Consider the following 12,883-nt stretch of genomic DNA (forward strand, 5'->3'; position numbering starts at 1 on the left):
TTGTTAGATGAAAAGTGTGGTCTCAAATGACGTTTCTTTGTATATCATAGCAGTCAGCTTTTACTCAATCATGCATTCTTTTTAGTAAGGTATTCAGACTGCTATATGTTAAAGAAAGAGGATAATGTTACTGGTTAGGAGAACCTCGTCATGTTGCTGTGGAGCATATTAACTTTGGGTAGAACAGTTATCCTGTCAATTTTAGTGTACATATTGTACAGCTGAGATTTATTAGAATACTTAATACTGTCAGTGCTTTTATAAAACATTCAAAACATTTATCGTTGTGCTTGAGTGCTGTAATAGCAATTTTACTAAAGTGGGGAAGTTGTGCAGATCAACAGGGTCTTCTGCTTGTGATGTATCTCTCAGATAATTGCATTAGTAGTGCATTTGAAACTTTTCAGCACTTGCCACAGCAAGGGACACTTCTAATGTTCAGAAATGTCAATTTGCACTTTTTGGAAAAGGCATTCATGTATGTATTTCTTGCTAGCCAGTAATCTACTAGCCAGTTTCTAGTACAGAGTGGGCATGGTACTTAAAACAAAAAACTCATAAAAAACAATTGAAATACACACAACAAACAAAAAACTGGCTTTTGAAGGTAAAATCTATGCATCTGACGAACAAAGTTCCCTGAAATAAGTTGTGGCTTTAGTAACCTTGTTATCTGGACAGTAAATTCATAGGCCCAGGAAAAAGGGCAAAAGGTTTAACTTCTGCCATCAGCCCTTAATTTTAAGGGAATGTGTTTCCAGTGTCATTTTGAAAAACGAGCATCATTTTCTTCTAGTCTAATGGATGGGATCCCAATGACATGTTTCGTTACAATGAAGAAAATTATGGTGTAGTATCAACTTATGACAGCAGTTTATCTTCTTATACGTAAGTTCCGAAATATTTTGTTATTAGATTTGTATTTAATGTTCTCCCTGTTTTGACAGACTTTATATTCTGAAGATAATTTTACATACTTTCTGAAGTTGTGGAATCAAGTAACTGAAAAAGCAATGAATGAATAGTGCTTAAGAAACCTTGCCAGTGTTCTGTGAATAGTTAGATGTAGTAATCATTATATATTCCCTTAAATGGGCACAGTTCATTCCTATTGCAACATTTTCTGAATTCAGGCATGCAATAATGCTATTCCTTACAAAAACTTTTATGAATAGGGTGGAAAATACCAAATTGTGAAACTGTCTTTACGTAGCTGCTATACCTATAGTTTGTGTTTTAACCTAGTAGAACAGTTTGACTAAATCCTAATTTTATTGAGGCAATTGATCTGGTAGATATTGGAATGTTGAAATGTTGCTGATAACTAAGGGGGGGTTGTGTGCTGTGAATGACTTGACATAGCAGACTTGTCCAGCTCTAAACTAAAGTTTTAGTTACAATATAGTAACAACTTGAATATAGAAGTAGTATAGAGCCTGCTCTGGCTACTTTGGCAATGTGGACCTGTTCCCAATAGTCTGCAGCTATAATGTTAACTGCAACTGCAAAACAAATCAATTGCAGATGTTCAACAGCCATTGTGAAATGTCTTTAATGTTTTCCCACTCTTTTAACCCCCAGAGTGTAAGCTTATTTTTGAATGTCAAGGAATTGCAGTGAATATTTTGATTTTTGTGTATAGAATTGGATCGCTTGTCTCTGGCTCAACAATTGGAGCACAGGTCTCTGGTTCAACAATTTTATTTTTACTATTTTGTTAAAATAGACCTGTGACATGGTGATAATCAAAGTGTCTTAATCGGCTTATATTTGAATCCTGGGGAAGCTGTTCTTTTGTATACTTCATTGCTCTAAGTACTTTTTGTACTTTTGAACTTTAGTCTTCCATCTTTCTGCTTTATGGATATTAATGGAAACAGATTAAAACCATGAAGGTGGCTTTAAATTGCCAGAGACAAATTCTATTGTTTCCTAGTCAAGCAACTTGCTTTGCGTATCAGTCTCCTAAACTGGGAAACTTTTCCTGATTCTCCAAGTATGTGATGAGCAGCAGTGTAGCTAAATGCTTATATGTGCAACTGAAAGATTGTAAAGGATTTATTGTCTGATTGTTTTCTCTCCCTAGAGCTAAGCGTTAGCAGGTATAATTTGTCAAACTGCATAAAGGTACAAGTTTGTATTCTAGCAAGTGTACTGCATTAGTATGTTGATCAGCTGCTGTACATGCTTCTCTCATCACTGGGGTTCTGAACAATGTCATCGTGCCCATCCCCTTTGTTTCATCTTTAATGGTCTTTACCCTGTTAGAAAATGTAAAATCATTCTTTGCTTGTTTAGGTTGCCATCAGTGCTACTGCATACATACCTTCATTTTTTTCAGTCACTTTAAATAGATGAGGATGTATTGGGTGTTCTCCTTTCTTGTGTGTATACTTAATACAGGGTAAGCGAGGTCCATGACTTCAGGTTTGTATGCATTGTGTTCATGCATATCTTATTCGAGCCAAAGCTTTATGCTGAAGGGTAAGGTTTTTATTTAATATTCTTGCAGTTAACCATTGATAAGGCCAGTAGGTGTCTCGACTGGCCAAAAATGTGTGTATGGGGAAAAATGTGTGATGCAGTAGCTGAGCGCTGGCTTGTAATTTGGCAAAAGCCACTTGTTTTCCTAGTTCTGCCACCAACACCTGAGTAATCTTGCATATATTATTTCATACTTGGCTTGTATCTCCACCTACTTTCTTTGTTCTTCTTTTTTATATTATTCAAAATATGTGCAGTAGTGATTATATAACGCCCAGCATGGTGTGGTCCAAGCCTTAACCGTGTTCTGTATTTTTATGTAATTTATTCTGAAGTAAGGTTGGATGAAACAACTTTTGGAACTCAAAATTAGAATCCAGGACAAAGCACAAAGTTGTTTTGTAAAACCTGATACTTTTAACAAAAATTAGAACAGGTAAAAACCCAAACCATGGGTGGACAGAAGGAAGTGCCAGGTATGATGTCCATCTCTAGTTATCTCTTACAGTATTTCATTGCTCATCTACTGAATTCTTACTTGATGGCTTTCCTAAGGGAGCTGCATATGGGTTTTGCAATATGCTATTACCTAATACAGATACAAGGAATGAATGGTTTTCAGGTCCTAGGACATGGCAAATGAGTCATGGGTTTCTGGTCCCATGCTCTCATGTATTGCATTCATCTTTTCTGCAGTTATTCACAACAGGAAGAGCTGAAATTCTATGGCTAGAATTATCAAAGGATTAAGCATGTAACTCTTGAATTTCAGTAGGATTGGGGACTCTTGTGTCTGTTGGGAATGTGTAAATAGCTAAAGAAATTAAAATTTGGTCTCTTATGGTGGGTTCCTATCTAAACAACAGACTAAGGCTTTTTGTTAATGTGCTCAACCATGTCAAAAGTTGGAGCCTTTACATAGCTTTAGGGACTAGGGATTTTGCACGTCATATGGAAAAAGCTCTGCACCCTGACCTCAGCTCTCTAGGCAGGTAAATGACACAGAATTTGCACATAATATCAAACCAGTCCAGGAATATGGACATACTTATATTAAAAACGACAGCAAGTCTGCTGGCTTAAAAGCAAGGTTTTTTTACTCTGACTTGGTTAGAATTAATGCTGTGTAATTTTTGTAGCTCCTTTGTGCTTTTGAATGCATTTCAGAGATTCTTTTCCTTTCTATTGTCTTTTAGGGTGCCATTAGAAAGAGATAATTCAGAAGAGTTTTTAAAACGGGAAGCCAGAGCAACTCAATTAGCAGAGGAAATTGAATCAAGTGCCCAATACAAAGCTCGGGTTGCCTTGGAAAATGATGAAAGAACAGAAGAAGAAAAATATACTGCTGTTCAGAGAAATGCTAATGAACGAGAAGGACATGGTGTGAACACTAGGTACTTCCATACACTATGAATAGTATTTTTATTTAAATGATGTACATATTTTGGTACAGTTGCAATTTACTCATTGAAACTGTGCTTTTTCAGCAGGGCTGATTGGGTTAGGAACATTGTGTAAACAATCGTGCTGGTTTTGGCACTCATGCTAGCTTGTACACCTCTGCCTGGCCCTCTGTATTATCTCTGTAGTGAAACAGACTTCCCCATTCTGATATGTCACTGTGGTGAATTCATACCAAATTACAGGAAAGGGCAGTGGTTTTGGTATGTCATGGAGAATTTCAGGCATTAGTACTAAATCATTCAGTGTCTGTGGGCTCACAGAAAGTGGACTGTTGTGGTCAGTATCAAAAGCCAGTTCATGAGGTGAATGTTAGGTCAACATCTGATAGTATTTAGAATTTTCCTTTAGCTTGATTTGAGAAAGATAGAAAATACCAACAGAGTACTTGATCAGGTACTTTTCATTGTCTTTCAGTTCTGTCTTAACACTGATAGAAATTTGCTGTGTTTCAGAGAAAATAAATACATTCCACCTGGACAGAGGAATAGAGATGTCCTGTCCTGGGGAGGTGGAAGACAAAACTCACCAAGGATGGGCCAGTCTGGATCAGGCCCACCAATTTCAAGGTCTGGATCTCATACTTCAGAATTCAGTCCTAACTCTGGAGCAGATCAGAGAGTAGTTAACGGAGGCAAGTATCTGAAGTCTAAACGAATGTGCCTTATAAAATTGCAGTCAATTATCTAATTATGTTGAAACTGCGTATGGTGTGGTCTTAGGATATGTATTTTGTAAGTTAGGTTAGCATTCATCATTTAACACAGAGGTGGTCATTTTGATTTGGATTTAGCTTACTCATAATGAAACATGCATTTGACTGCACTGTATGGAGCTTTGTGGAGCAGAAATGTCACTTGTTTTCCTCTCGAACACCTTTGTCTTAGATGATGGTGCAGCATGTGTTTTTAAAGATTAAAAATTGCTTTATGTATTGCTACTGCAAAGCTCTGTGTGGAGGAGTAGCAATGCTGACACCTAGTGAATGGGAGGTGGCAGCTGAGGAAGTGTCACTCTTCAATTCGGTTTCCCATAAAAAAGAATAAAGCAACTTGCTGACTTCACAATGATGGCGAGGGGGGAGAAATCATTGTTGGGAAAGTAAGAAAAGTGTTAGGGGAAAAGGAATCAAAAGCCTTCTCTCCAAATAGCTATTTGAGTATTTTCTGCTGTACACATGGGTAATATTTATAAACAGACATCACTGGGCACTGTATAGCAGGAATTCATGTTTCATAAGCCAAACACCATTTTTTGAGATGGATTTCAGCAGTAGCCTATCCTTGAGGCATTATTTTTATAAGTTAATGCTGTTACGTGAGGTTGCTGTGAATAAATGAAAAATACATAATACTCAAGTGCCTCTATCTGGAGAGGAAGTCTGAGAAGCATCTAAAGGTAAGTGAGACTTCCTTTTTAAATACAGAGTCAGCTGTATAAAGGATGTACAACTGACTCTTGCCCAAACAATGCTAACCTTGAAGTTTGTTCGTAGTATTTGTGGTTTCTGTCATCCTATTACTCTGCTGAATGAACTTGTTATACGTAAAATATTCAGAATGGCTTGTGAATTCAATTTCTTTGTTTTGGAAACAATGAACCCTATATCCTAGATTAAAATACTACATTAATACTTCAGATAATTGATAAAGGCATAAATGTCAGGATTCAGACACTGAACACCGCTGTTTTTTGTAAAGATACAGTTCCTACAATTGATATTGCTCATCATTTGGTTTGAAAATAGCAGTTTGTATAGTCAATACTATATGTGAACCACTGTTTGAGAACCTCTGGTAGCTATTTAAGGACCTTGTCAAGAGTGATGCGTACTGTAGAACATATATATGATAGGCTAACAGATCAAACTTTACTGTCTATTCCTTAGTAGTATTTGTAGATCCTAATTAACCCTTTGGGGAGTTTGTGACATTCAGATGTTAAATTTGACCTGAAGTGGAGGAAATAACCTTGCAGAGGCTATTTTATTGGTGGCAGAAATAAACTAATCTATCCCCAAAGGGTTAAACATGAAAAATCATTTTGTCATATTTTACTTTTTTTTTTCTGTTGACCTTTTTCCCCATAATTTTTCTTTAGTTTTTATACTTTCCTTCATATCATTTGTTCTGTCAGGTGTTCCCTGGCCATCGCCTTGCCCATCTCCTTCCTCTCGCCCACCTTCTCGCTACCAGTCAGGTCCCAACTCTCTTCCACCTCGGGCAGCCACCCCTACACGGCCGCCCTCCAGGCCCCCCTCGCGGCCCTCCAGGCCCCCGTCTCACCCCTCTGCTCATGGTTCTCCAGCTCCTGTCTCTACTATGCCTAAACGCATGTCTTCAGAAGGTACAATACCACGATTTGTTCATGTTTTTGTTTGTCTTTGTTTAACTCCTTTGTGAGTTTAATTACAAAATTGTTTTTCCTCTTCATTACTTAACCTATAATTTGTGTTTAACTTTAGTTTATCAGACTATTTCTATTAACCTTTTTATTTGAAGAACTTTACAAAAACAAAATAAAGCTGTGAAATTTCCCAAGTTGGTATGAAATAAACTCAGCTTTGTAAACGCTGCTCAGTGTCTTAACTTAACCAACAGCAACATACAGGACCTGATAACTTTAGAGGGCATTTTTAGGAACGTAAATTTATATGAAATATCAAATATTTTAATACAGTTGTTCCACAAAAAGCCATTTCAAATTTAACTAAATAATTCAACTACCTTTCGTAAAAAAAGCAACAATAGTACTAACAAAAATGCTGTATTCAGATAAGTGCACTGTGGAATGGGATAGGATAAGCTGCTTCAAAGGTGAATCTGTAGAGGACTTTAGATCTGTTTGCATTGAGGCAGAACAGTAAGTCGGCTCCCTAGCAGTCATAATATGCAGAGAAAGGCTAACCCATGAGTCTTCAGTAACTGTATGCAGAAGTATCTGAACTAAATTTGTTTGTCCTCCAAGGGTACAATAAGGAACACATTTCAAAATTTTTATTTTATTTTGTTTAAGTGCACTTAAAAACAAGCCTGCACAATATGGTCTAGCAAGCCTGGAAAAACGCAAACCAGTTATACTAAGCTCACTGGAAGCTTGCAGTCTCTGCTGTAGCTGGCTTCACTGGAGCCATGGGAGAGAGAACAGTCATCATCCTGCTAATTGAATCAGTAACACTGTTCTGCAGCTTGCCTGATAAATGCTCAAGATGCTCCATAACCAGAAAGTGGATGGTAGTAGGCATTTCTGTATGGCATGCTACTGTCAATTTATCAATCTGAGCTTTTTTATTTAGTAAGATACTGAGACTCCACATGCAAATTCAGTTATTTTTTAGCTCTTGCGATTGATTTATCAGGCATGCAGTGAACTGCTACTTACTGCAACATTTAGTTTCTACTACTAGAAGAGGATTGCTGGAAAGTGTGTGTTCTTTAAAATACTTGCCTGTAGATAATTTGGATTGAAGTATACTTTACATTCATGGTTAAAATAGAGGCTGACATTTAAAGATTTATGTAACCAGAAGAGATACTTGATCTTTTAGAACTTGATCTGAAACCAGAAAGCCATTATCTGAACTTTTCTCTATTATTGACCTATATTAAAAATGAACTGTAGTCAGTCAGATTGTCTTCTGTTCATGCACAGTTTTTCCTTTTGAAGTATCAACATTTGAGTCTGATCTTGTAAAGAAAATGTTTGTTAGGATGTAGAAACTGTATTGGTGCTTAGACTTGAGTATAACTATTCTGGGGCAGCTGTATAAGCTGTTCAGAATTACCGTATTCACTTATGACTTTAGCTTCTGGTGTTAAACATGCATGACTTGAACCTTGGGATAACAATAACTTGTTTAGTTGCAATTTTGCTGACTTGTAAATGAATTGTGACCTGCTGCAGGCAATTTAGCCATAGTGCAAAATGCTCTGCTGAAATTCCCCAAGAGCATTGGTCAGCCAGTGGTGACTACTCTGTAGATAAATGTTTGGTATCACTGACCACCTGACAAAAGCGATGGGAATTTTTTCTTTTCTGGAAAATGTTTGATAGCCTGGAACTGTGCTTATCCAGAGGGAGCTGGGCCACTAACCTTTTTGGCTTGTCTTGCAGTAAGCAATATTGGATACTTGGATTCAAATATTTTAATCCAGGACTTGCATACCTGTTTCAATTCTGATAAAGCTTCTAAATATCAATGAATGTGAGCTGTCATAGCAAGGTGATGAGTGTGTTGGTAGTCTGGCTGGACCAATGGCTTGGCCTTTTTAGTCTCGTGGATCCCTGGTTCTAGTCGATGTCAGTGTAAACTGCTTGACTGTATTACTGCATTATTGAGAGTTATTAGATTAAATCCAGTTTTAAAAAGAGATGGTATGTTTGGGTACTCTTAGTGATGGACGTTAAGTACTTATTGTGTGGGGTTGTCTTCTTTTTCTCAGGGCCTCCACGGATGTCTCCTAAGGCACAACGGCACCCTCGAGGTCACAGAGTCTCTACTGGTAGGGGTACAATTTCAAGTGGCTTAGAATTTGTATCTCATAATGCACCAGGGGAAGCATCTACTACTGCAGTGGCACGAGGCAGCCCTTCAGGTGGGACGTGGTCATCAGTTGTCAGTGGGGGTAGGTAAAGCTTGGCTTATTGCAGATGGCTTGCCAGGGGTACTTTAGAGTGTGAATGCTAAGCAGAATACTGCGTTTCTAGACAATTCAGGCTCTGAATAAACACTGGTCTGCTAACTTAGCTTGCTTAGATGAAGTGGGAGAAGGATGTTCCCAGATAGCTTAGTAAAATAGTTGGTGAGCTGGTCCTTCAAGTGCAGTATTGTCCTAACTGCAGAGAGGTTGTCAGGTGCTGTATGAAGAGAAAGGAAGGAAAAATGTGGGAATTAGTTGTTGAAAGAAGTAATTTTCAGGAAGGTTATTGAAGGAGACAAGAAATACGTTCCATTGCATCACTGAATTTGGTTAATAGCAGTGTAACTGGGTTGTGGTTTACAAATGAAGGTGTTTGGATAGAGGAAGGTTGGTGTTAGAAGATTAAATGATATTCAGGTTAAGTTGGATATATTTTTCCTCAAAAAATTATGTAGGTTTTAAGTGTTCATTTTGTGTTTGTCTAAGTAATGTAGTAGCAGATATAGTCAGTGTCTCTCTTGAATCAGTTAACATATTTTATTAATATTTGACTTAAATTTAAAGCTCAGTCTTGTGACACAGGCCCTAGTTTTGAGCTTTTGTAGTTGAGGCCGTGTTCTAGTGAGTTGTCAGCAGCTGGGCGCTTTCTTGAATCGAAGGGCAAGTGAGCGACAGTTTGAAGTCTTGATAATTTTTAGCAGTGCTAGCATTCTAGAGGAGGGTAGTGAGAATGCATTTTTCAGAAAGAAGGTATGACTTAGACCCCCATAGACCTGTTGCCTTGTGGAAAAGATTTAAATAAACTCTTCTGTTCTGGCATTATCTCTGATTCATCTCCCCCCCCCCCCCCCCCCCCCACTTTATATGTTATTAACATGCAAGTAGGACTGTTAAACGACTTATCTCTCTTTCTCCTTGCTCACTTGAAGTTATTATGTGACGTAAAGCAACTAACTAGCCACAGTGGGATGAGCAGGAAGCAGGAGGTACAACTTAACATTTAAAGAATATACACCTTTCCTTGCTGCTTTAACACAGGGACAAAAATATACATCAAATAATCTTCTTTCAATAGGATACGTTATTTTTTTTCCAGCTGACAAACCTCCAAAAGAGGATGCTGTAAAATGGATATGTTTTTTCAGCCCTTTTAAAAATGTTTTACATCTGTTTGTATGGAGACCTGACCACCTTTTCTGTTCTGCCTGAAACTGTGTTAATGTGAGCTGTTGTAGTTGCACTGCTGGGGGGCTGGGGAGCATATTGCAGATTCATGGTGGGACTACAGGGCAGTGATATGTATTAGGGGACAATCTGCAGAAAAATCACACCACTTATCTGAAATGCTGCGTTGTAAAGAACTAGGAGGTGTACCTCACAGGTAAACAGGTTTTCAGTTACTATATAATGTTCCACCAAGTATTTTAAAGCATGTTTTTAGTAATTTTAAAAATAAGCAAACTGCTGAGCAGATGAGGAAGCTTATCCTATAACTGTTTTTTCCTGTTTGTTTCTAGTTCCGAGATTATCCCCTAAAACACACAGGCCTAGGTCTCCAAGGCAGAGCAGCACTCCCACAGGACCAGCTCTGCCTTCTCCTCAGCCTGGTACTATTCCCACTGAATCTGTTGCCATGCCTGTTCCAGCTGCCTCTCCTACACCTGCCAGCCCTGCATCCAACAGAGCAGTTACCCCTTCCAGCGAAGGTAAGTTTCCCTTGCTAGCTTGCAAATGGTCCCTTTCCTTAATCCCTCACAATGAATATGCCTATACAAGAGCAAAGCTGCTTTCTAAATTATGAGAAAACTTCTGATGTGTTTAATTTTACTGTGTAGTGAGTTTCCTTTTTCTCATGATGCCAGCTTTAAACTAAGGTTGGAGAGGCTTTTTAAGAAGTTTGTATGCTTAATTTCTTCTGCCGTTTAAGTAGTATGGGCTTATAGGTGTTTGACTTAATTGAGGATTTTTTTCAAACTGAGTGCCTAGCTGTTTTTTCTGATATAAAGAAATGTAGGCAGCTGGTTTCAAAGGATGTTTTGAGCATAGTGAAAGGGGGACACACACACATATTCAAGAGCACAGTCAAATGTCTAAGAACTCTTAAATCTTTGTAGCCTTCTGTATGAAGAGCTTGGACTATTGAAAATAATTTGCTCTCAATTTATAGTTTTTTTCAGCCTAGTTAAGGTTCTGTGTATGATGAGGGGGATGTGTTTGACTAGGACTTTTTCATTTGGCTTAAAGACAGTAGGGTGGGGAAGGGGGGGAGGATAACCCTCCAGGCCCTAACTAGGTAGCATAAAATGTGTAACATAGAGTTTTTCTTTTGCAAGCTAAACATGGTTAAATCTCTCTTCTGTTTCTGTCTTGCCATCTCCCTTTGGTTAGTTTGAGTTGTGTATAAGAAAACAACTTTGGCAATTTCTTTTCTAGCTAAAGATACTAGGCTTCAGGACCAGAGGCAAAATTCTGCAACTGGAAACAAGGAGAATATAAAGCCAAGTGAGACTTCTCCTAGTTTTCCTAAACCTGAAAACAAAGGTTTGTATTGAAAGCTTTCATATATATGTGAGTAATTAGGAATTCTAAGCACCAAGCCTGCTGTATTGACTGCTGTAGTTAGCATTTTAAAGAAGACTAGGAAGCAATCTGGCTTGGGTGTTCTACAGTGAAAATTCGGTCATGCAGTTTGAAGTGGCAGGCCTACAATTTTAACTGTTCTTGACTCATTTCATCAACACAGTGTTGCTCATGTGAATGGTGTGATTTCTTTTTACTTGTTATATTCTTTTTTCTTATTTTTCTTTTTCCTTCCCCCCCCCCCCCCTCTTTTGTTTTTTTCCTGCTCACAAAGCTGTTTTTTAGCTTTCTTTGGACTGAATGAGTGTTTCTACTTAGAGCTACGCTCACAATACTTCTGAGCATTGTGGTCAGCATAGTTTTTTATAACTGTACTTCTTCCTATTATGCCTTAAAGTTGGCTTTCCCTGCAGCATTGCTTGTTCATTCAGTTCTCAAAAAAAAAATCTTTTCATGTTGTTGAACTTGATCAGTGTTTCACCTTTAATTGCTATGTCTTGAAATGCTGGCATGTTATGGTTTGAGAGTTTTATTGGATGCTTCTTTGTGTTCAGCTGAGTTCTGCAGTCCCTGCACCTCAGGGCTTCTGTCTTGGTGTGATGCGTTAAAACTGTAGATATGTCAATTATGTAATGCCATAGTTTCACAGAGTATTTTTGTGTGCTCATACATGTAGTTCATGGAATTAAACCAAATTATAGATAAAATGATACCACTGTATTTCATTTTTAGACATGTAAACATTTGTAAATTTGCAAAAAGGTAATGTAAGGGTTGTTGTCATGGTTTAACCCCAGCCATCAACTAAGCACCATGCCCCCACTCACTCACTTCCCCACCACCCAGTGGGATGGGGGAGAGAATTGGAAGAAAAAAGGTAAAACCCGTGGGTTGAGATAAGAACAGTTTAATAGAACAGGAAGGATGAAAATAATAATGATAATAACAACAATAATAAAATGACAATAATAATGAAAGGATTGGAATATACAAAACAAGTGATGCACAATGCAGTTGCTCACCACTCGCCAACCAATGCCCAGTTAGTTCCCGAGCAGCAATCCCCCCTGCCCCTGGCCAACTCTCCCCAGTTTATATACTGGGCATGATGCCATATACTGTGGAATATCCCTTTGGCCAGTTTGGGTCAGTTGCCCTGGCTGTGTCCCCTCCCAACTTCTTGTGCTCCTCTAGCCTTCTTGCTGGCTGGGCATGAGAAGCTGAAAAATCCTTGCCTTAGTAGAAATACTACTTAACACACTGATGTTTTCAGTTGTTGCTATCATCATTCTTCTCTTACTGAATTCAAAACATAAGACTATACCAGCTACTGGAAAGAAAATTAACTCTATCCCAGCCAAAACCAGGACAGTTGTGTATAAAACTTGTATTAGAAATGCTTGGACAATGTTGGTCTTCTGTTTGGCAGGTGTATCTCCAATTGTTTCAGAACATAGAAAACAGATTGATGATTTAAAGAAATTTAAGAATGACTTTAGGGTAAGTTTCTCCATATGTTAACTTACTGGTATCATAGTTCTCCTGTGCATCGAGATTATTTTAATGAATTGAATAAGTTGCATGTGTTAACAGGAAAACAGGTCCTTACTACTTGTGCTTAATTTATGAAAATATCTATAAGATTTCCTGCTAGATACTATAAAATCAATGCTGAGTCTTGCTGGTACAATTGCCTAATACCTGTAAATGTGCATATT

The 12,883-nt window shown here is 38.0% G+C and overlaps 1 protein-coding gene across 11 annotated transcripts in view; it reads left to right on the forward strand.

The window, feature by feature from the left end:
- Positions 1-12,883, forward strand: part of ATXN2 (ataxin 2) — a 53,533-nt gene that overhangs the window by 18,754 nt on the left and 21,896 nt on the right. For 8 of the 11 annotated variants that reach the window (XR_007506782.1, XM_049806603.1, XM_049806604.1 and 5 more), the window contains exons 7-14: positions 797-888; positions 3,681-3,878; positions 4,401-4,579; positions 6,082-6,291; positions 8,388-8,570; positions 10,103-10,291; positions 11,019-11,126; positions 12,595-12,665. Coding sequence is in view for 10 of the 11 variants with exons in the window: in XM_049806603.1 (XP_049662560.1) it covers positions 797-888; positions 3,681-3,878; positions 4,401-4,579; positions 6,082-6,291; positions 8,388-8,570; positions 10,103-10,291; positions 11,019-11,126; positions 12,595-12,665 (1,230 nt within the window). In the remaining variant the exon portion in view is untranslated. The remainder of the gene's footprint in view (positions 1-796; positions 889-3,680; positions 3,879-4,400; positions 4,580-6,081; positions 6,292-8,387; positions 8,571-10,102; positions 10,292-11,018; positions 11,127-12,594; positions 12,666-12,883) is intronic. The other 3 variants (XM_049806607.1, XM_049806610.1, XM_049806612.1) reach the window with 3 other exon arrangements.

Source organism: Accipiter gentilis, chromosome 7, assembly GCF_929443795.1.
Source record: "Accipiter gentilis chromosome 7, bAccGen1.1, whole genome shotgun sequence".
In the NCBI taxonomy this organism is placed as follows: Eukaryota; Metazoa; Chordata; class Aves; order Accipitriformes; family Accipitridae; genus Astur; species Astur gentilis.